This window comes from Vipera ursinii (assembly GCF_947247035.1).
Source record: "Vipera ursinii genome assembly, chromosome: 16".
Taxonomy (NCBI): domain Eukaryota; kingdom Metazoa; phylum Chordata; class Lepidosauria; order Squamata; family Viperidae; genus Vipera; species Vipera ursinii.
In genome coordinates, this window is record NC_139529.1 from 1,253,211 (window position 1) to 1,272,099 (window position 18,889).

The following is an 18,889-nucleotide window of genomic DNA, read 5'->3' on the forward strand; positions in this document are numbered from 1 at the left end:
GATCCTGCCGTGCGCGGCGCAAGGGGGGCGGGGAGAACCCTTTGCCCTCGCCGGCCTGCGGGCACTGGCCGTGAGGGGCCCGGCCGAGACTCCGGGAGCGGTCCCGACGGAGCCGCCCCGCCAGCCCTTCCTGCGAACCGCGAATCCCTCCAACCCTTGGAAGTTTCCGCGGAAGTCGGCTTCGCTCCTGCGCCTCTTTGAGCGCTCGGCTCGCCGTAGCCGCGAGAGGCGCTTCCGCCCGGCATGTCCCGGCACGCCGTACCGGCGGTCTCTGCGCCTGCGCGAGCAGGGCAAACCCAGCGCAAGAGCGGCCCCGCGCCTGACCGCCCGCAGTGCGCCTGCGCGAGGCCTTGCGCGGCTTCCCCTCCCTCTTCCCTCCTCCTCCCTCCCTCCCGCCGGGCGGCCCGCAGGGAGGCGGCGGCGGCGGCGGCGGCGGCAGAGGAGCCCGAGGAGGAGCCCGAGCCGCCCGCGCGACCCGCCGCGGAGGAGGCGCCGCGGTGAGTCAGCCGGCGGCCGCAGCCTCCGCGCTCCACGCGGCGGCGCTGGGCGGGCGGTCCGTTTGGGGCCTCCGCCCGCCGGGGCTCTTGCGGGGCGTCGTGGCGGGCCCGGAGCGCCGCCGGCCGCGGCTGCTTCTTCAGGCGGGAAGCGCTGCCCTCGCTCCCCCTCGCCCGCCCCAGATGGCGGGCCGCCTTGCGCCGCGGGCCCCGGCCGGGAGGCTTTCCCTGCCGCGGTGACCGTGGAAGGGAAGGCCGGGGAGAGCCCCCCCCCGCCCCGGGCCTGGCCTGAGGACCCTCCCCGCGGCCCCCCTTCTCCTTGGGCGGAGCCCCCCGCCCCTCCCTTGGGACTTGGTGGACTTCAACCCCCAGAATTCCCCGCCCGTATGGCCGGGAATTGTGGGGCTCGAAATCCACCCTCTCCCAGGGCCGGGGGGGGGCGGACGCTGAGCTGCTGGGAAAGGGCTGTGCTCCCCTCCCCTCCCCCCCCGGCCATTATCTTGGTTGGAGCCGGATGCCTTTTGGGTTCCTCCTGAATAATTTACAGCAGAGAAGTCTGCCACAGCGTATTATTGCAGGGGAAAAAAAATCAAAGATGCCAGACACGTGGCCCGTGCTGGGTTTGATTGCCTGGGACGGGCCGAGGGAAGCTCGGCTGGGGTTGGGTGGCTTCACAATGTCCTGGGATGCATCGCCCCTCTCCCCTTGTTTCACGCCCCCTGCATCTGCACAGCCAAGGCGGGTTGCTGCTCTTGGATGCGTGTGAGTAAAATGTCCGTTCTCTTTCTGCCTCTCTTTCTCTTCCCAGAGACAAGCAAATCCCTCCTTTGAAACCGCCTAATCCTGGCTTGTGCTTCCCACCGTCATGGCTACGGAAGAGAAGAAACCTGATGCGGAATCGGCCAAACCGCAGTCGGCTCCTTCCTCCTCAACCAATCAGAGCAAGGTGAGTGCAAAGCTGCTGGCCCGTTGTTCTGCCTGGAGGTCCAAGTCCGAGGAGCATGAAAACCTGCGTTTTGCTGAGAGGATGGTTCAGAATACTTACCTCTCCTCTCGCTTGTAGGATTTAGTTGCTCGTGGAGCCATCGTATCTGAGCATAAACAATATCTGACAGGAGAAACAGGCTATTGTCCCAGTACGTGACAGGTGTAATGGCAACAGCAACTTTGCAATCATTGAGTTCACATATTTATATTCTAGTAACGTTTTGCCAGAACTTTATTGATTCCAGCAATATCAAGTAATTATGTTATCATAAATCCAAGATAAAGAAAAAATACAAAAAATGTTCTACTACAATAAAGAGATGCACGTAGGGCATCTGAAAATGTGCCGTATATAAAAATACACCTTTATTTCTATTCTAATTACTGATCAAACTTTTGAGATGCAGGCAGTTCTCAGATAATGCCCATTTGCTTAGCAAATGGGTCCTTGTGGTTCCAATTGTTACAGGGTCCCTGTGGTCATATGATCGTGATTCCCAATTCCCTGCTGGCTTCCCACAAGCAAAGTCAATAAGGAAACTTGCAGGAAGTCAGAGGTGTGCCTCCTCAGTTATCAGTTGCAACTGGGACTGCTGGGATTGCCAGTGCTAAGAGACATGGTCATATGACGTCACATTTTAGGACTGTCACTTAACAACTGCAGCTCTGGTCCCAATTGCTGTTGACTATCTGTATCTGCAGCCAATAGAACAAAGCATAACTTAAATAAAACAACTTACGTCAACAACTAAGAATAGAACCAGACACAAATGGACATTTTCTAGCAATGCAGCCTGCAATTCTTTTATCCGGAATTCTTCTATCCTTGTGCTCTAGAACTGAGCCGCAATTCCTACCTGTAACGTTCTCGAGTGTAGAGTTTTTCTTTAAAAAGTTCTTGGAAAGATGCAAGCTATACCTGAATAGCCTATAAATTCATCTTAATCAGGACAGTAACACGTTTTTAAGAGGAAACCACAGAGTTTTGGATTTCTGACAGTTAACAGCTTTGCCAGGTGGTCAGAACGTGCTGTTGCAAAGGAACCTAGTTCCGGTTAATCCCGATCTGTTTTCCAGCTCCTTTGCTGGGAGGGTGCAAATGTCACCGCCTCCCTGCCAGGCAGCCTTTGGCATTTGCAGGTAACATGGCTTCTGCACAAAAAACTTCACTATAGACACTTATTAAAACTGTCTTACAATTTGTGAAGGAGCAGATTTCAAAAGTGCCTCGGTACCTGCAATTGCGCCATCTTGTTTTCACATATTTCTGTTAATTTGATAAATCCTGATAAAAGGATCCTGGAAGCCAGTTTGGTCTAGCAGTTAAGGGGCTGGATTAGAAGCCAGACTGAGACCCGTGCTAATCTCCTCTCGTGTGTGGGAGCTGCCTGGATGATTTTAGGCCAGTTGCTCTCCTCCAACCCTCAGAGCCATCTGAAAGCATTGCAGTAAAACTTAGGGGACTTGTCTTTGTGGTCACGAGGCTGATGTGATGGGCCACGAAATAAAAGATCTCCCAGTTATTGTTTCATTGGGATTATTGACCTCTATAAAGCCAAGGCAGCCTTCACGCAGAGCTGTCTGCCAAGACCCCAGTCCTTGTCCCTTTGCTGCCTGGAGGGAGGTACAGAGGGAGCTGGGCTTGGGGGGACCCTGTGCAGTCATGAAGTGCCTGGCAAGTGGTGGCCAAAGAACTGCGTAGGCTGGGCTTGGCCGTGTGTAAAGAGAACAAGTTATTTCTGGAACTAACATGATTTTCTTTTGCCAGCCTGCACCTGTGAAGCCAAACTATGCCCTGAAATTCACATTGGCAGGACACACCAAGGCCGTCTCCTCTGTAAAATTCAGTCCCAACGGGGAGTGGCTGGCTAGTTCTTGTGAGTATCCTTCTGCTCCCTCCTTACTACAGCATGTAATCTCAGTTGAAGGGGAAGCCAAGTGTGTGATTTTTTTTTTTGCATTTATGGATATTTGCGTCACAGCGTGGGGCCTTCCTTCTGAGCAAGTTGTTACTCAGAACCCCACCAGTGTCCTTGGACGTGCAGGGGTTCCGGCTGGGCTGGCTCCAGAGAAGGCCTCTGGTGTGTCGTCCTCAGATCTTCCGCAATCACCACCGCAGTTGAAGCAGCTGGAAACCTAGTATTTCTCTCCAAGGGCCCCAGTTGTGGAATCTCTGGGAAGCTGGCTTGTATCAGGTTCAGATATTTGAACTGTTTAAAGCAATATCAATAAGGTGCTATATTTTAAAATGCAGGAGTTTGATCATCTGCTTCTTATTAATATTTTTAATTGTGCATTGTTATACGTGACATTTTAACTGAAGAAAAGATGTTCTTGATACAACAGGTCATCATTTCAGAATTAGGATTTCTTAAGGCTGTTTATAATGCTCAGTCTTGTATCAAGCAAAAGTATTTTTATGATTGGTGTAAACATTTCATAATTTTGCACAATATATTCCGGTTCTCCATGATCTGGACTGGGTGAAAGTGAGTGGAAGCCCCCGAATATTGGAATTCTTTTATCAGCCCACTGTGAACGGATTTGTAGGCTGGACATTTGTAAAGATGAAAGTGAAATTTCTGTGAAGCTGTCTTCACAATACTTCATGGGTGACCCTGCTGGTTGGACTAAGCCAGTGATGGCGAACCTTTCAGAGACCGAGTGCCCAAACGGCAACTCAAAACCCACTTATGTATTGTCAGGTGCCAGGTGGGTGTGGCCCATTGGGCGGGCGTGGCTCATTAAGTGGGCGTGGCTGCAGTGGTAATGGCAGACTGGGTGGAACTAAAAAGTTCAATCAATTCCAACTTTGCGAGATCTTTTTTTCCCTGCGAGAAGTTTAAATTGACTGAAACTTTTTTTCCTTGCAGCAGAGGCCTAAAGCGAAAAGGTTTTATAAAACCCAGCTGAAGGCCTGGGACTGGGGCGATGGCACATGTGCCCACAGGGAGGGCTCTGCGTGCCACAGGTTCGCCACCACGGGACTGAGCCTCTCTCGTCATCCCAGTGGGAAAGAAGTTCCTCCTGCTGCTGCCCTGCTTCCCCCCAAGTCTCCCTGGGTTGGGTGAATTGTGTGCCAGTTGCCAAGGGCCCACATTTCAGTCGTGAGACTGCCGGGGCGCTCTGAGGGCCACTACCTGTTCTAAGGAGCCCTTTTTCAGCACGATCATAACTTCGGATGATGACTCAACAACATGAGATGAGGACTACTTGCTTTCGCAGCAAACAAAATTATGGGTGGCAGACTGACTTGGCCTTTATAATCGGTCGTTTTCACTTTTTTCCCCTTCTTTTTTCAGCGGCTGATAAGCTTATTAAAATTTGGGGTGCTTATGATGGCAAGTTTGAAAAAACAATGTCTGGACATAAACTGGTAAGTCTGATACACAGGATGGAACTTTGATGCTCCTTGCAGATTTAACTGAGGTGGTCCCGAGATACAGCAGACTCCTTTCCAAGGAGGCCTTGTAATAAGCCGTGAGGAGGAAGTTACAGTCTGGCTTGATTATTCAGGTCTATCACTGAGGTGGTCTGTGGGTCATAACACCAGAGAGAGGACATTTGAGGACAAAAAAACTTCCCGTGGGAAGAGAGATTTCTGGATTAAGGTTTGACCACAAACACGGGGAAAGAGATTTTGAAAGCACTTCCCTAACCTCTAGTGAGGAGCAGTTGGACACCTCAGGAGTTACGTCAAGTGAAGCGCTTGCTGGAGGAGTGTGCTGTACAGAAACATCCTTCGGTGTGTGGAAAGATACACCTGTGAGCCTGTCCCCTCCTGAGCAGAGGCTTCTGCAAGTCGAGCTAATTCTTTCTGGCGTCTGCGTAGGTGTTACAAAGGAGATGGCAGTTTTGTTTTAAACTTCCAAATGTCCCGAGGTTTCCTAGCAGCCTGACTTCTCACGAGCGTCTCCTGATCACCCAGGGTACTTGGTAGTGCCAGCTGCTGGGGAGGGATAACGTTTTCCAAGGTGTTACCCCAAACTCTGGGTGAAGAAGAAGTTATCGCAGAGGCACTTTTTCTGTTTTGCAGGGCATCTCTGATGTTGCTTGGTCATCTGATTCTAATCTTCTTGTCTCTGCCTCGGATGACAAAACCCTCAAAATTTGGGACGTCAGCTCGGTAAGAAGTTTCTGATTGAATGATTTCAATGCCCAAGAACTTTGCCTTTGGAGATGCACTTCGTGCCATGCCTGGCGTATGCCCTGATCCCCCCCAAAAATGCCCCCCTTTTTTCCCCCAGTCAGACTCAATTTCAGTGCTTAATTCTCTCCCTTAATGAAGCAGGGAAACGTGAAGGGGGTTTCCTTCGGCAGTTCCAAGATCAGTTAACCTTTACTAAGAGACTTGATGATTTCAGAGGTGTTTAATCTTATTGTATGTAAAAATCTTATTGTATTGTAAAAACACAGAAGGGGAGTTTGCTGGTTACTCGCACCCCCCCTTCCAGGAGGAAGTCAGGGAGTGCAGGCAGGAAGAGGCTGCTCCCTCTTCATTTGCTTCTGGCCTTGATTGGTCGGTATGGAAAAGTGCTTCAGGAGAGTAAAAAGAGAATTATGAGCCAGGATACAACATCAATTACCCGGGCAAATCCTTAAAAAGTTAAGTAGCGAATTTGTGAGCACCTAGAAATGAATAAGGTGCTTTGCTAGAAGCCAGCATGGATTTGTTAAAAACAGATCAGGCTAAACAAACCTTACATTCTTCTTTGAAAAAGTGACTAAATTAGCGGATCAGAGAAATGCTGTGAACATAGTATATTTTGATTTCGGTGAAGCATTTGACAAAGGAGTCCACAACCTGTTTGTTGGCAGGATAGAAAAATAGGATGGGAAGCATGGCCACCAGATGGATTCTAACTGGCTGACCAACCACACGCCGTGTAATCTTTAATGGAGCTGTATCTACATGGAGGGAAATAAGCTCTGTCTTCTGCCCAGTACTCTTCAACATTTGGATGAAGGGATAGGAGGGGAGCTTATCAAACGTGCAGGCGATATCGAGGGGAATTGCTAACGCTTGTGGAAGATAGACTCAAGACTCAGAACGATTTTGAGAGAATTAAGCGTATTGAGCCCTGTTCGCTGCCGAAAAAGCCAATGCAGTCCTGGATTACATCAACAGAGGGAGAGCCTCAAGATCACAGGATAGTAGATGCTACCACTTTATGCTCCAGTGGTACAATTCTGGTCACCACAATACAAAAAAGACGTTGGCTTTGCACTTCAAGAAGAGCAACAAAGATTATTAGTGGTATGTAGGCTAAACCATACTATGAATGGTTAAGGGAACTAGGTATGCCTAGCCTGTCGAGAAGAATTAGGGTGACATGATAGGTGTCTTCCAATATTTGAGAGGCTGTCACAGAGAAGAGGGGATTGACTTATTCTGCAAAGCGCCTGAGGGCAGAACAAGAAGCGAAGAGTATAAGCTAGATACCCAAGCTGGAACTAAGGAGAAACTTACTGAGAACAATTAATCAGTGGAACAACTTGTCTTCTGGAGTTGTGGCTGCTCCGTTGCTGGAGGCTTTTAAGAAAAAATGGACAACCGTTTGTCTGGGATGTTTGAGAGAAACTGCTGGAGGAGGAATCAGAAGAGAGAAAACCAGAAAGAATTGGCATAGAACCAATCTTAAATTGCATACAAAAATAGCCAGTGAAGTTGTTTGCTCACCTGGAGAGGATTCCTTGGGTTTCCATACCATACAAGGCGTATACAAAAAGAGGAGGAGAAGGTCAAAGGAGACGAGACAACATGAAAGACACATGACAAGAGCATCAGGTAACAATGGTTGAGGCCGCCAGAAGAGCAAGAGCCAGAACTTTGTACCTCCCTTGACAGCTGAAGTGGGAAGAGAGGAAGAGGAGGAGGTGAAGGTCTTTTGCCAAGGGCAGGGAATTCCGTCGAGGTCCCTTTCAGCCCTACGATTCTGTGTTTCCCAGTCTAGCATTTCTTTTCCACTCAGTTCAGATTGCACGTTAGCGAGAGAAGATTTGAATGCTGGCAGAGGAGTTTTTAGAGATGCAAGTGGATCCTTTTCCTTTTGGCAGTTCTAACGGAGCATCTCTCTTCTGCCCAGCAGAAAAGGAATTCCGTCCCTTTCTCATGGAATGGAAAGCAACCAATCCAACCCTTCCTCAGTGCAGGAATCCCCTACTGCAGCATTCTCCTAGGAGGCCCTTCAGCAAACTCTGCTTAAACACCTTCAGCCAAGGAGGCAGCTGTTCCATTGATGAACAGCCCATAATTCTGAGAGTTTTTTTCCTGAAGCTCACCAAAATAATTTTCCTTGCCGCTTAAAACCCGTTGTTTCTTGCTCCTACCTTCTGGTGGAGCCTCAAGCAATTTTCATTTAGTTTCTAAAAATGATGGGCCTTTGGATACTTCACCACAGCTGCCGTGTCTCCCTGTAGAGCAGGGGTGCCAAACTGCCGCCCCACGGGCCGGATGCATCATGTGGAAGCCGTGCCCATCCCACTGCCAACAATGGCAAAACCGTCCCAATACATTGCGCAATGTCACGTGATGTCGCAAGTTTGCCATGTCTGCTGTGGAGTTTCTCTTCTCCAATTAAACTTCATTAAGAACCCCAATTATTCAAGCTTTTCATTGCCGCCTTAGTCTTCTCTGGACACTCCCCCTTCTGTCAGTGTCCATCTTAACATTCTCTGAGCTGGATGCAGCTGTCTCAGTGTGGGCTGCCCACCGGAGGGCAGAGAGCAATGATGATCCCTTGATCTTGAGGCTTGGCTTGGCCTCTCTTAACGTGGCCTGTGATTGCATTGGCTTTGGGCTCCGGTTGTCATCCACTGCGACATCTGGGTCCTTTTTGCCCATAAGTAAAGGTAAAGGTTCCCCTGCACATGCGTGCTACTCGTTTCCGACTCTAGGGGCCGGTGCTCATCTCCGTTTCAAAGACAAAGAGCCAGCGCTTGTCCGAGGACATCTCCGTGGTCACGTGGCCGGCATGACTAGACGCCAAAGGCGCACGGAACGCTGTTACCTTCCCACCGTAGTGGTCCCTATTTTTCTACTTGCATTTTTACGTGCTTTCGAACTGCTAGGTTGGCAGAAGCTGGGACGAGTAACAGGCGCTCACTCTGTTACGCGGCAGTCGGAATTTGACCCGCCAAACTGCTGACCATCTGATCGACAAGCTCAGCGTCCTAACCCACTGAGCCACCGCGTCCCTTTTTTTGCCCATACAGTGATCCAAAATGGTTCTCCATCTCTGGGCCTTTGATTTCTCCCACCCAAACATAGGACATCTCCTGTTGGTTTCTGCCACTTATTCCAGCTTGTCAAATTCTTGAAGAGCACTATTGTCCTCTAGGATGTTTGGTAAACTCTCATCAAAGTAATTTATAAGGCCCTGGAGAGAGGTCCTCCTCCCATCACTCCCACCAGCGCATGGACCATTCCTCCCACTAGGAGCGGCCTTTCTGGGGCTTTTCCGGGATGCGATGATGGCGCCAGCTCTGCAGCCATCCCATGGGTTCACGTCTCTTGAATTATTTTTCCGTTCTTGACCAGAGGTGTGCATCAAAGGGAAAATGTATTTTGTTTTGAAATCACTCTGGATTAGCAGAGGCAGAATGAGTGATTGTTAAAATCAGTTGTGGGGACTCCATCACTGGCGGGCTAGGAGACTGGGCAGCCAGCTCTGGCAGGGGTTTGGACTAGGAAGCCCTGCAAGGTTCCTCCCAGCCCTGTTATTCTGTTGTTATTCTGTGCTTTGGCAGAAACAAAGCCTTCAGGGACTTTGGCGTGATTTTTACTGGGTGAAAAGGACAGAGTTGGTGCAGATATTTAATTGTCATGGCTGGTCTTTGACCACTTTCCCATCTGAAATTTTTGAATAAGATTCTGTTCGTTATGCCAGATAGGGTTCTGATAGTGCTGCACTAATGCTTGTCCTGTGGGCAAAAAAACAAGAGGTAACTGAAGATAAAGGGGTGGTCTGGTGATGCCGAAGCGGTGGTCAAGAAGTCTTGCTTGCTTCCTCAGCCAGTCTGGCTAGGTCGGAGGAAGCACAGCCTTGTGTGGTTTGTCTGGAAGGGCAGCCTCCTTTAGGGGCCCTGCGGTGTGAGTGCACCAAGTGGAGCTGAGAACTGCCCCCGACCTCCGATCATTCCGCCGGGGCCTGAAGACCTGGCTCTTTGAGCTCTCGGGCCCAGGCTGAGGAGAAATTTTTAATTGGGGTTTTAAGTGTACAGGGTCAATTTAATATTTTTTAATTTGGTTTTTTAACTTTTGTATGGTGGATTTTTTAATTCCCTGTAAACCGCCCTGAGTCCTCAGGGAAAGGGCGGTATATAAATAAATAAATAAATAAATAAATAAATAAATAAATAAATAAATAAATAAATAAATAAATAAAATGCCAAATTCTGTTGAAGAAAGATGCCTGTCAAAAGCCCAGGTCAGCTTTATCTGCCAGTTCCGAGTCGCAAAGGAGGCCTTCCCTGTCTCCCATTTTTCAGGAGGGAAATTTGGGCAGACCTGGATTCACTTCGCCTCCCACCCAGAGCTCTGACAAAAGAGCAAGGTGTTTCACCAGCCCCCTTTCAGCATCACATTATCATCCGAGTCCATTTTGATTCTTTCTGCAAAGAGCTTTTTCTCTCTCTCTTGCTCTAGGGGAAATGCTTAAAAACTCTGAAGGGGCACAGCAACTATGTCTTCTGCTGCAATTTCAACCCTCAGTCAAACCTCATCGTCTCGGGATCGGTAAGCATCTAGCTGGGCAAGACTTGTTCTCCTTTTGGGCAGAAACGCACGGGGGTCTCGGCAGCTGCGGCCAGGTGGGCCTCCTTAGCTTTCCAGGGGTGCAGCTCTTCCTTCAGAGGTCCCACGCGTAGCCCTCCCCGCATCTGGATCCTTCTGGGTTCCCAGCCTCAGGTGGGCACTCGGATGTAGGATGAAGGTCTGGTGTCACCTCTCTTTCTTCCTGGGTATTTTCTACGTAGGTGGCAGAAGCTTGTTAATTAAATGTAATGTATGTGACAGATAGGGCGGGAGATATCAGATGTCAGGTCTTACAGCAAAATAACCCTTTCAAAATACTCCATTACTTTCTACCTTATTCCAGTAGAATTTGGATTGCTCCTTTTCTATTTTCCTGAAAGTTATAGCTCAGGTATTCATTAGTTATAGCCTCACCCCTCCCTTTTAGCCCGCAGCCGTTTCATGCAGAGAAATGAAGCGTTTCCACGCGAGCGTCTTCCTCCACGGGGGAATTTGGCATCTTCAGTTAATGCCCCCTCCCTAAATGGACGCTGCTGGAAGGAGGCCTGGGGGTGACCTGCCCTGGGAGGCACTCGGGGGAAAGAAGAAGGGTTTCCCAAGCCCCACCAGTCTCTTGGGGCAAGTCTCAGTGAAATGGAGGCACTCTGGGCACCCTGAGTCAGGAACTGCTGCTTTTTGCTCTTTCTGGCGCTGGGGGGGGGGGGGCGGGCCTCCCTCAGAGCAGGGAACGCTCCCCTGCCGAAGCAGAAGCCCTTCTGGGTTTGGGGATCGGCAAAACGCAGTTTCTGACTCTGCTTCATTTCCAGTTTGACGAAAGCGTCAGGATCTGGGACGTCAAAACGGGGAAGTGCCTGAAAACGCTGCCAGCCCACTCGGACCCCGTTTCTGCCGTACGTTCTCTTGAGAGGGAGGGGTTGAACATTTCCTGGGGAGCCTCGGCCGAGAAGAGGGGGGCTTCCTCTCTGGGGCAAAAGGGGGGTGGCCCCAGAGCTGGTTCGCGCTCTGCCCTCAAACAGCAGTGTCTCTTCTTGCCTTCAGGTGCATTTTAACCGCGATGGCTCCCTAATCGTGTCTAGCAGCTACGATGGTCTTTGGTGAGTAGAGAGCAAGGAAAGGCCTGCAGCGCTGGGCCAAGGCTGCCTGGGCAGAGCACCAGCCATTCTTCCATTGGGCCTTGGGGGGGACATGTTCCTGACTCCAGCCTCGATTTTAAGGGGCAGCCGTGGCCTTTCTTGCCATGCGGCAAAAGTCCATTGAAGGCACACAGGCTCCCCACCTTCAGCCCTAAATTGCAGGCAAAGGAACCCCACCGTTGAGCCCAGAGAGATGGGGCCTTCTCCTGCTACTGCAGAGGTGGACCTCCCTCCCATATAACCTTTTGAATTGAGTTGGGGTCAAGCAACCCTGGCCTCATTCCCGGCTCTACTAGGCTCTTCCTCCAGACCCCAGTGCCCTGGAGATGGCCTGGGGGGGGTGGGGGGGAGTCCTTTCGAAGGAGGACTGTCTTCCTCCCTGTCTTCTTGTGTTGCCTTCCTTTCCCCCCTGGGCTGCTTGAAGCTGCCCTTTCTGTGCCGTGCAGTGAGCCTTGGCAGACAGCCCTGGGGCCCTGTGCGAGAGGGTGGCTTCCCGGAGAAGCTTTGGGGCCTGGAGTTGGGCTCTTGGCTCGGCCCAAGAGTTCCTCAGCCTGTGCCGAGGCTCAAGCCGTATATTTGTGCAAACTGGGCTGGTTTGCTCTTTTGGATAACTGGAACCTGAAGACCTCCGGCCTCCACTGAGCCCCAGACGCACGAAGGCACCCTTGGCTTCTGCCGCCTGGCCCTCCCCTTCCTCCTCTGGGCTGTTTCCCTGGTGGGAAACAAAACCTGGCAGTTCTGAAGAGCAAATGGTCAGGCAGGAGGGAGGGGGTTTAGGGCGGAGTGCTGGCTGCCCCCACCCCTCAGGATGGGGCCTATTCTTGGCCTGACCCTCTTTTGCCAGCATCTCCCACCACACCAAGGCTCCCCCCCATTCCTCATTCCTGTTGGGAGGGGGCCGTAAAAAGAAAGCGCAGCAGAGTTCCTTTGTTCCAGAGAAAGCTTTAATTTGAAAAGGTCTCTTCACCCTGACGCTGAGGAGAAAACAGTGGTGCAGGGCAAAATTTGGTCATATCCAAAAGCCCTGCACAGAATTAGTAAGAAGCAACCCCATCGTGCTCCATTAAAGCCAGTGGGACTGGCAGGGTGAGTCGTCCTGCTCCTTGGGGCACCCCACAGAGCCAGGGAGGCTGGCAGCCGCTGTGCCTCCTGCCCCGAGGATAGAGAGCTGGGCAATGGCAGCAGCACTTGGACTTATATACCACTTCACGGCGCTTTACAGTCCTCTCGAAGCAGCATGTAAGAGTCAGCCTCTTGCCCCCAACCATCTGGGTCCTCATTTTACCCACCTCGGAAGGATGGAAGGCTGAGTCAACCTGGCGCCGGTCAGGATCGAACTGCCGGCAGTCAGCAGAAGGAGCCTGCAGTGCTGCACTCTGTCCACTGTGCCCCCCCCCCGGGTCTTCTTAATGACAGCTTCGTGGGTGGGAGTCAGGCCCTCCTCAGAGCCCGGGGAGAAGAGCCTTTGCGCTCCCGGGCTGCTCCTGTCTTCAGTGGGTTTCCTGGGGAGCGCCTGGCCGTCTGTGGTGGAAGGAAGAGGCGAGTGGTGGAGACAGGCAGGGCCCGTTCCCGGAGTACGGGGGGCAGAAACATTTTGAAGTTCTGAGAAGGGGGGCAATGTTCAGAAGGGGCTCAGGCAGAGCCTCCCCCCCTTGAATCCGAGGCCCATCCGACAGACTGCCCAGGCCCTCTCCTCAGAGGCAGCTCCAATAAAAGCAGGGTTGGCCTGGATCTGCTCTATCCGGCCGTGGACTGGATCTCCTGGGGGTTGACGTCTGTTGAGGGAAATGAAAATGGAGGAAGAAGTGAAACTGCCATTGTTCGATGACAAATGGTGTGTCCGTTGTCCCCCTCTTCCTAATCCCGGGCTGGAAGCTTGAAAAATCAGAATCTCAGCACCATGTGATGGGCTCGATGCCCCCCCTCCTCCTCCTCCTCGGCTTAATGACAGGAGTGGGATGGGTGGCACTCAGGCCACTGAAGCCTGGCTCCTGGTTTCCTCTTGAGAAAAACCCAAAGGGTCTTAAGGGGGCACCGCATGTACCCAGCCCCCCCCCCTTCCTGAGCCTCAGCCTGCCTGAGCCCACCCTCCGTGGCCGCCGTGGCCACCTTTGAGCACTGCCCACTCTAATCGCCCCGGCCCCCCTCCCCATTCCCTGCTTAGCTACCTTCTGGCCTCCGTTGGGCACGGAAGTGTTCCTGGTTTCCATTTCAGAATAAAAGTGTTTCTGGAAGGAAATTCTGAAGGCTTACTCTTAAAAAAGACGTTCTGAGTCCTTCGCTCTAAAGTGTGCCAGTGCTGAGAAACAGTTTGTGGCCTTTTGGGTCTGCGTTTCCTGTCAAACCAAATGAAAGAATGCTACCAGACTTCAGGGTCTGTTCCATTTCCATTCGGAGTGCCCTGGCTGTGCTGTGCTCTGTGTAAGTGTGTGTGTGTGTGTGTGTGTGTGTGTGTGTGTGTTCCATCCATCTTGTCATCTCCCCCCCCCCCTCAGCTTTTCTGCATGACTAATGTGACTCCCTTGGCATTGCAGCCGGATCTGGGACACGGCTTCTGGCCAGTGCTTGAAAACGTTGATTGGTGAGTTGGCTCCTCTCCCAAAGGAATTGGCTCGGGCAAATCCCCGTTTCACCAGGCGGTACCGAAAACAGGGCTTTCTTTCTTTCTCTCTTTCAGATGACGACAACCCCCCTGTGTCATTTGTGAAATTCTCCCCAAATGGCAAATATATTCTAGCAGCAACTCTGGATAAGTAAGAGCCAAAGAATTCCATTCTGATTTTCCAAAGGAAATGGCAGCAGGGAGGAGGGGAGGGCTGACCGAGGGGACGGGAGGAAGATCCCAATGGATCTGGTCCTGGAGAGCTCCGGGCCAGCCTGGCCCTTGGTTTCCTAGGCTGGGCGCAAAAACCCGGGGAGCCGAGTTGCCCCCAAAACCTCCAGGGGTTCTTGCCAAATTGTAATTGTAAAAGTGTCAGAAAGGGAACTGGTATTTTAAGAGCATGACTGGAGAATAATATTTTAAAAAATAGCTTCAGCTTTTTCCTTGGCGCTGCCTGGTCCTCCTTGAGGAGCAGCCCTTGGCTCAAACTGCCCCGCAGGTCGCCAAGAGGCCTCGGTCTGCAGTGGTCCCCTCCTCCCCTCAGGCAATTTGGTGAGCAATCCCAACTTCATTTCTCCCTTTATTTTCCCAATGGCTCTTTATTAAGTTTCCTTATTTAGGAGTAGCAGCCTAGGAGCCTCCAAAGTGTGAAGGGATTAGGTGAAATATAAACTCCAAAAAATAAATATTTGGGTGTGGTTTTAAAACACTTTCAAGAAGGGGAAAAACAGGTGGTGTGAACAAACAGGTAGACACAGGCCAAAAAATTGAAATAAATATTCCCTTACGGGCTGGTGGGGGGAGTAAAGGGAGATGGGCCGCAAGAGAGCTGGAGGTCAGCCGGGGGGGGTGGGGCGGTTGTGGCGAGTCATTCTGTGGGCCTTGCTAACCGGAGTGTTTCCTTGTCTCCAGCACTCTCAAGCTTTGGGACTACAGCAAAGGGAAGGTGAGTTCCTGCGTTTAATTCAGAAGATGCTCCGATAAACTCCAGGAAGGCTTAGGGTTAGCCTCAGGCCCATGCCTGCTTCTGCGGAAGTGAGCGGCTCTCTCTTCAGTCTGAGAAAGCACATCAGCTGCTGACTTCGTCCCTTGCTGTCCTCCCACGGTAGAAGCTTAATTCAACAATAATGTGAAATCAATGCAGCTTGGCAAGTAGCCTCCAAGTCCAATTTTTGAATATTCCCAGACCACTAAAATTTGGGAGACTGTAGAGTTGAGGAGGGTGCGGACGTTGTATCTGGGGCAAAAGGTTCCTCTTTGTCCAGCGGTCAGATAAGAGGGAGGATACACACAACACACACGTACGCACACGGCAGTGGTCTTCCCCTGCCTTGGCTCTCCTGCTGAGGCGTGATAGGTGGTTCTCTGGCGTTCTTTCTTCCAGTGCCTCAAGACCTACACAGGCCACAAGAATGAGAAGTATTGCATCTTTGCCAACTTTTCTGTTACTGGCGGAAAGGTGAGGGTCTCTTTTCTGAGTTGCCCAGGAGGACACCCCCCCCCCCTGTTTTCTTAGTGCAGAGCAGCATTCGAACTCAGGGGCGGGGCCTGGGTGAGGGGACGAGGTCGAGTAAGGTAGCAGCAGTAGCTCCTCCAGGGAACAGGACCTGACGTAGGAGAACTGGCCACATAAAGTGGGGTTGCGATGGACCGGCAGGGCGGCGACTCTGAAGCCGGGAGGCTGCTGCCCTCCTTGGGATGGGCATTGTTGAGGTCTCGCTATTTTAGAAAACCAGCTCTGGAGCCCCGTTTCCGAGGGGGCGACGGGTGGCTGGAAGATGGGGTGGAGGAGGAGGAGGGGGGTGAGAAGTGGCCCCTGCAATGGGATCTGCGGTTGGTCACCGGGACCCACCCGGGCTGCCTCCCCCCCGTTCTGAATGCCTCTCTTTCCTTTAGTGGATCGTGTCGGGTTCGGAGGACAACCTGGTCTACATCTGGAACCTCCAAACGAAAGAGATTGTACAGAAGCTGCAAGGGCACACAGGTAGGCGTGCGTGGGCGGGCGAGGCGACCGGCTTCCTGCTGGGCTCTCAGGCCTCGGCTGGAAACGGCTGCGGCTTTGGCGACAGCCGTTCCCAGCTTTATGCCAAGCACATATCTAAGGCGCCTCTTCAGGGCCTGCTGCCGTATCCTAGGACTTTGTGGCCCCAATCCTGCATTATTCCGGCTGCTCCCACTATTTGCCGCCAGGATTCCCTCCCTCCTGCTCGAGGGGTGCCCCAGGAGGAACCCGCTTCCCGCCCTAGGGCCCGAGTGGGCTTGGTTCCCGTGGCTGGGGTTTTCCCTGCCGTAAAGCTGCAAGCAGCCACGGGGGTCTCCTTGACCCTTGGGCTGGGTGGGAATGTTGAGGACTCCTTGAAGTAGTTGGGCCTCCCCCCAGACCCAGGACTGTTGGCGTATGATCACGGTTAGCGTTACTGCTAATAAATGAGATGGTGCCACCACTTTCGTTGACTAGAACCATAAGAACACAGTGCCCCTGGCCGCAGAGTTAACGCACTTGTGACTGTCCAGTTGCAAGTACTGGTCTTAGCCGGTCCCGCTGCTTGGTGGCTGTCCACCACCAGCCCGCCCCCGGCCAGGGGGAGAATGGGGAGAAGCACCTGCAGGACACAAGGAAAGCTTTCCCCACCTGCAAAGCTGCCGCTCGGTGTCCATGTGACGCGGTTCTTTGCCCCCGGCGTCTCTGGCCGGGATGGAGGGAGGCTAATGGCAGCCAATGGGCTGAGGCCGTGCCTGGGATTCTTTTAGCCCAAGGAGGGACCCAGCCCTTCAGCGGTAACGGTGGAGGTGGGTACTGGGCTCTCCTCAGGGCTCCTTGGGTCGGCAGCCCCGAGTGGAGCCAGGCGGGGGTTGGCTGGTGACGGGCATCTTGGTCCCTCTTTCCCAACAGACGTCGTGATCTCCACGGCTTGCCATCCGACCGAAAACATCATTGCCTCTGCAGCCCTAGAGAACGACAAAACGATTAAACTTTGGAAGAGTGACTGTTAAGTGCTTTTGGCACCGGCATCACGTAGAGACTGTTGGGGTGGCGTCCATAAAATTGGAGGGTATTTTGTGTTTGTGTTTTTTAAAAAAAGGGAAAAAACCACGTTTCAGCCGCGTTAGCAGGAGATCTGGAGCGATGACGCAGCCTCGGCTGATGGAGAATGGCCCGGCCCTTGTGTTGGGAACCCCTTGGCTTTCTCAGAGGAGGCTATCGTCCCTGCGGGGAGGGGGGGTATGTTTGGTTGCCCTCCCCCCAGCTAGAAAGAAGGTGAATCTTTTTAAAGTTCTTATTTAAGAGCCAGCTAAGGCGGAGGAGCTCAGTGCTTAACGATACGCCGCATCAGCAAAGAGGAGAATATTTTCAGTGCGACCAAATAAATGTGTCCCTTGTTGTCCCCTGCCTGCCCAGCTTCCAGAGCCTCCCCTCCTGTTTGCTCTGGTGGATGCTATCGCGGTGAAAACCTTCAAGGCTTTTTCCCTCTTAGCCCCCCTCCCCCCCCAAAAAAGAAGAACCAGCTCTTGTGACCCTTTTTCGTTTTTACTTTTTAAAACCATTTGGCAAATTTCACAATATGTGTACAGTTACTTAAGTGTAAAAAATTTTTTTTATCTGGAAAATTTCTCTGTATGAACTTGTATTGCTTAATAGTATGACTGTATCTTTTCTGATGTCGACGCTTCTTTGTCCTTTTCCTTTCTCTATGGTACTCTTGGTGTCCTGCGCATCGCAGACAGTCACCCTACGGCGGAATAAAAAGTGGGATTTAATGTGGTTGACAGCAGGTTCGCTGCCTGGCGTGAGTGCTTTCAGGGTGGCATCCAAGCGGCTTTGCCTGGATGCCAGGAACCTGGTTTGGGTGAACAAGGCAGCCACGGAGCCTGCCTAGGGAGGGCTCAGGGCCTGGCGGGGGGCACCCAGTGGCCCAAGGGGTTAGTCTCAGCTCCCCCCCCCAGGCTCCAGAAACCCCCTCCCTCTGGGAATTTTGGCCAAGAAGCAAGGAGGGGCCTAGAGAGCATTTGGAGGTCCAGTCGGTCCGAGTCTGACCGAACACAGTTAAAATCCTTTTCTAGATCTTATCTTGTGGCAATGGAGGTGGCGAAGCATGCTCACTTTGCCACCCTCATTGCGTCTGCAGATAACCGCCCGGCCACCCTGTTTAGGGTAACCCGTTCGAGGACCCCTTGCAGGGACGGGCCGAGGAGTTTAGTTAGTATCTGGTGTATAAAATTGCTCAGATTCGGGCTGGTCTGGACTCCGACTGGGCAGCGTCGGACGAGGGGGAAGCGATGGGTTTGGCCGACAACATTTGGGAGGAGTTTGATCCTGTGACTCCGGATGAAGTGGACAGGATCATGGGGAAATTAAGTGCCGCCACGTGTTTGTTGGACCCGTGTCCCTCCTGGCTGGTTTATGCGGCTCGGGAGGTTACACGAGGCTGGCTCCTGGCAGTTATTAATGCTTCCTTGAGTGAGGGGTGCTTCCCTGCCGCCTTGAAGGAGGCGGTGGTGAGGCCCCTCCTCAAGAAACCTGCCTTGGATCCAGCTATTTTAAATAACCTTCGTCCTGTCTCCAACCTTCGCTTCCTTGCTAAGGTTGTTGAGAGCGTGGTGGCATGGCATCTCCCTTTGGTCCTGGAGGAAACTGAGTATCTGGACCTGTACCAATCGGGTTTCAGGCCCGGGTACAGCACGGAGACGGCATTGGTCACGCTGGTGGATGATCTCTGGCGGGCCCGAGATAGGGGTTATTCCTCTGTCCTGGTCCTGTTAGATCTCTCAGCGGCTTTTGATACCATCGACCATGGTATCTTGTTGTGACGTCTTGGGTTGGGAGTGGGAGGCACTGTTTTACGGTGGTTCTCCTCCTACTTCCTACCTGCCGATGGTGTTGGCAGGAGGGCAGAGGTCAACCCCGAGGCCCCTTAGT

At 52.2% G+C, this 18,889-nt stretch overlaps 1 protein-coding gene across 1 annotated transcript; it reads left to right on the top strand.

Annotated features, from left to right (window-relative positions):
* Nucleotides 1-324: 324 nt before the first annotated feature.
* On the top strand, nt 325-17,626 carry WDR5 (WD repeat domain 5). The gene is made up of 14 exons (XM_083375337.1): nt 325-497; nt 1,303-1,440; nt 3,250-3,358; nt 4,784-4,857; nt 5,518-5,607; nt 10,129-10,218; nt 11,043-11,126; nt 11,275-11,330; nt 13,904-13,950; nt 14,047-14,122; nt 14,884-14,917; nt 15,356-15,430; nt 15,868-15,955; nt 16,865-17,626. Exons 2-14 carry the CDS (start codon nt 1,360-1,362, stop codon nt 16,963-16,965), a joined length of 1,005 nt encoding a protein of 334 aa, XP_083231463.1. The 5' UTR covers nt 325-497; nt 1,303-1,359; the 3' UTR covers nt 16,966-17,626.
* The last annotated feature ends 1,263 nt before the right edge of the window (nt 17,627-18,889 follow it).

Coding starts and splice junctions, on each gene's coding strand:
- WDR5 (XM_083375337.1), top strand. CDS start 1,360: ATGGCTACGGAAGAGAAGAAACCTGATGCGGAATCGGCCAAACCGCAG. Junction 1,441..3,249: donor CCTCAACCAATCAGAGCAAG/GTGAGTGCAAAG, acceptor TTCTTTTGCCAG/CCTGCACCTGTGAAGCCAAA. Junction 3,359..4,783: donor GGAGTGGCTGGCTAGTTCTT/GTGAGTATCCTT, acceptor TTCTTTTTTCAG/CGGCTGATAAGCTTATTAAA.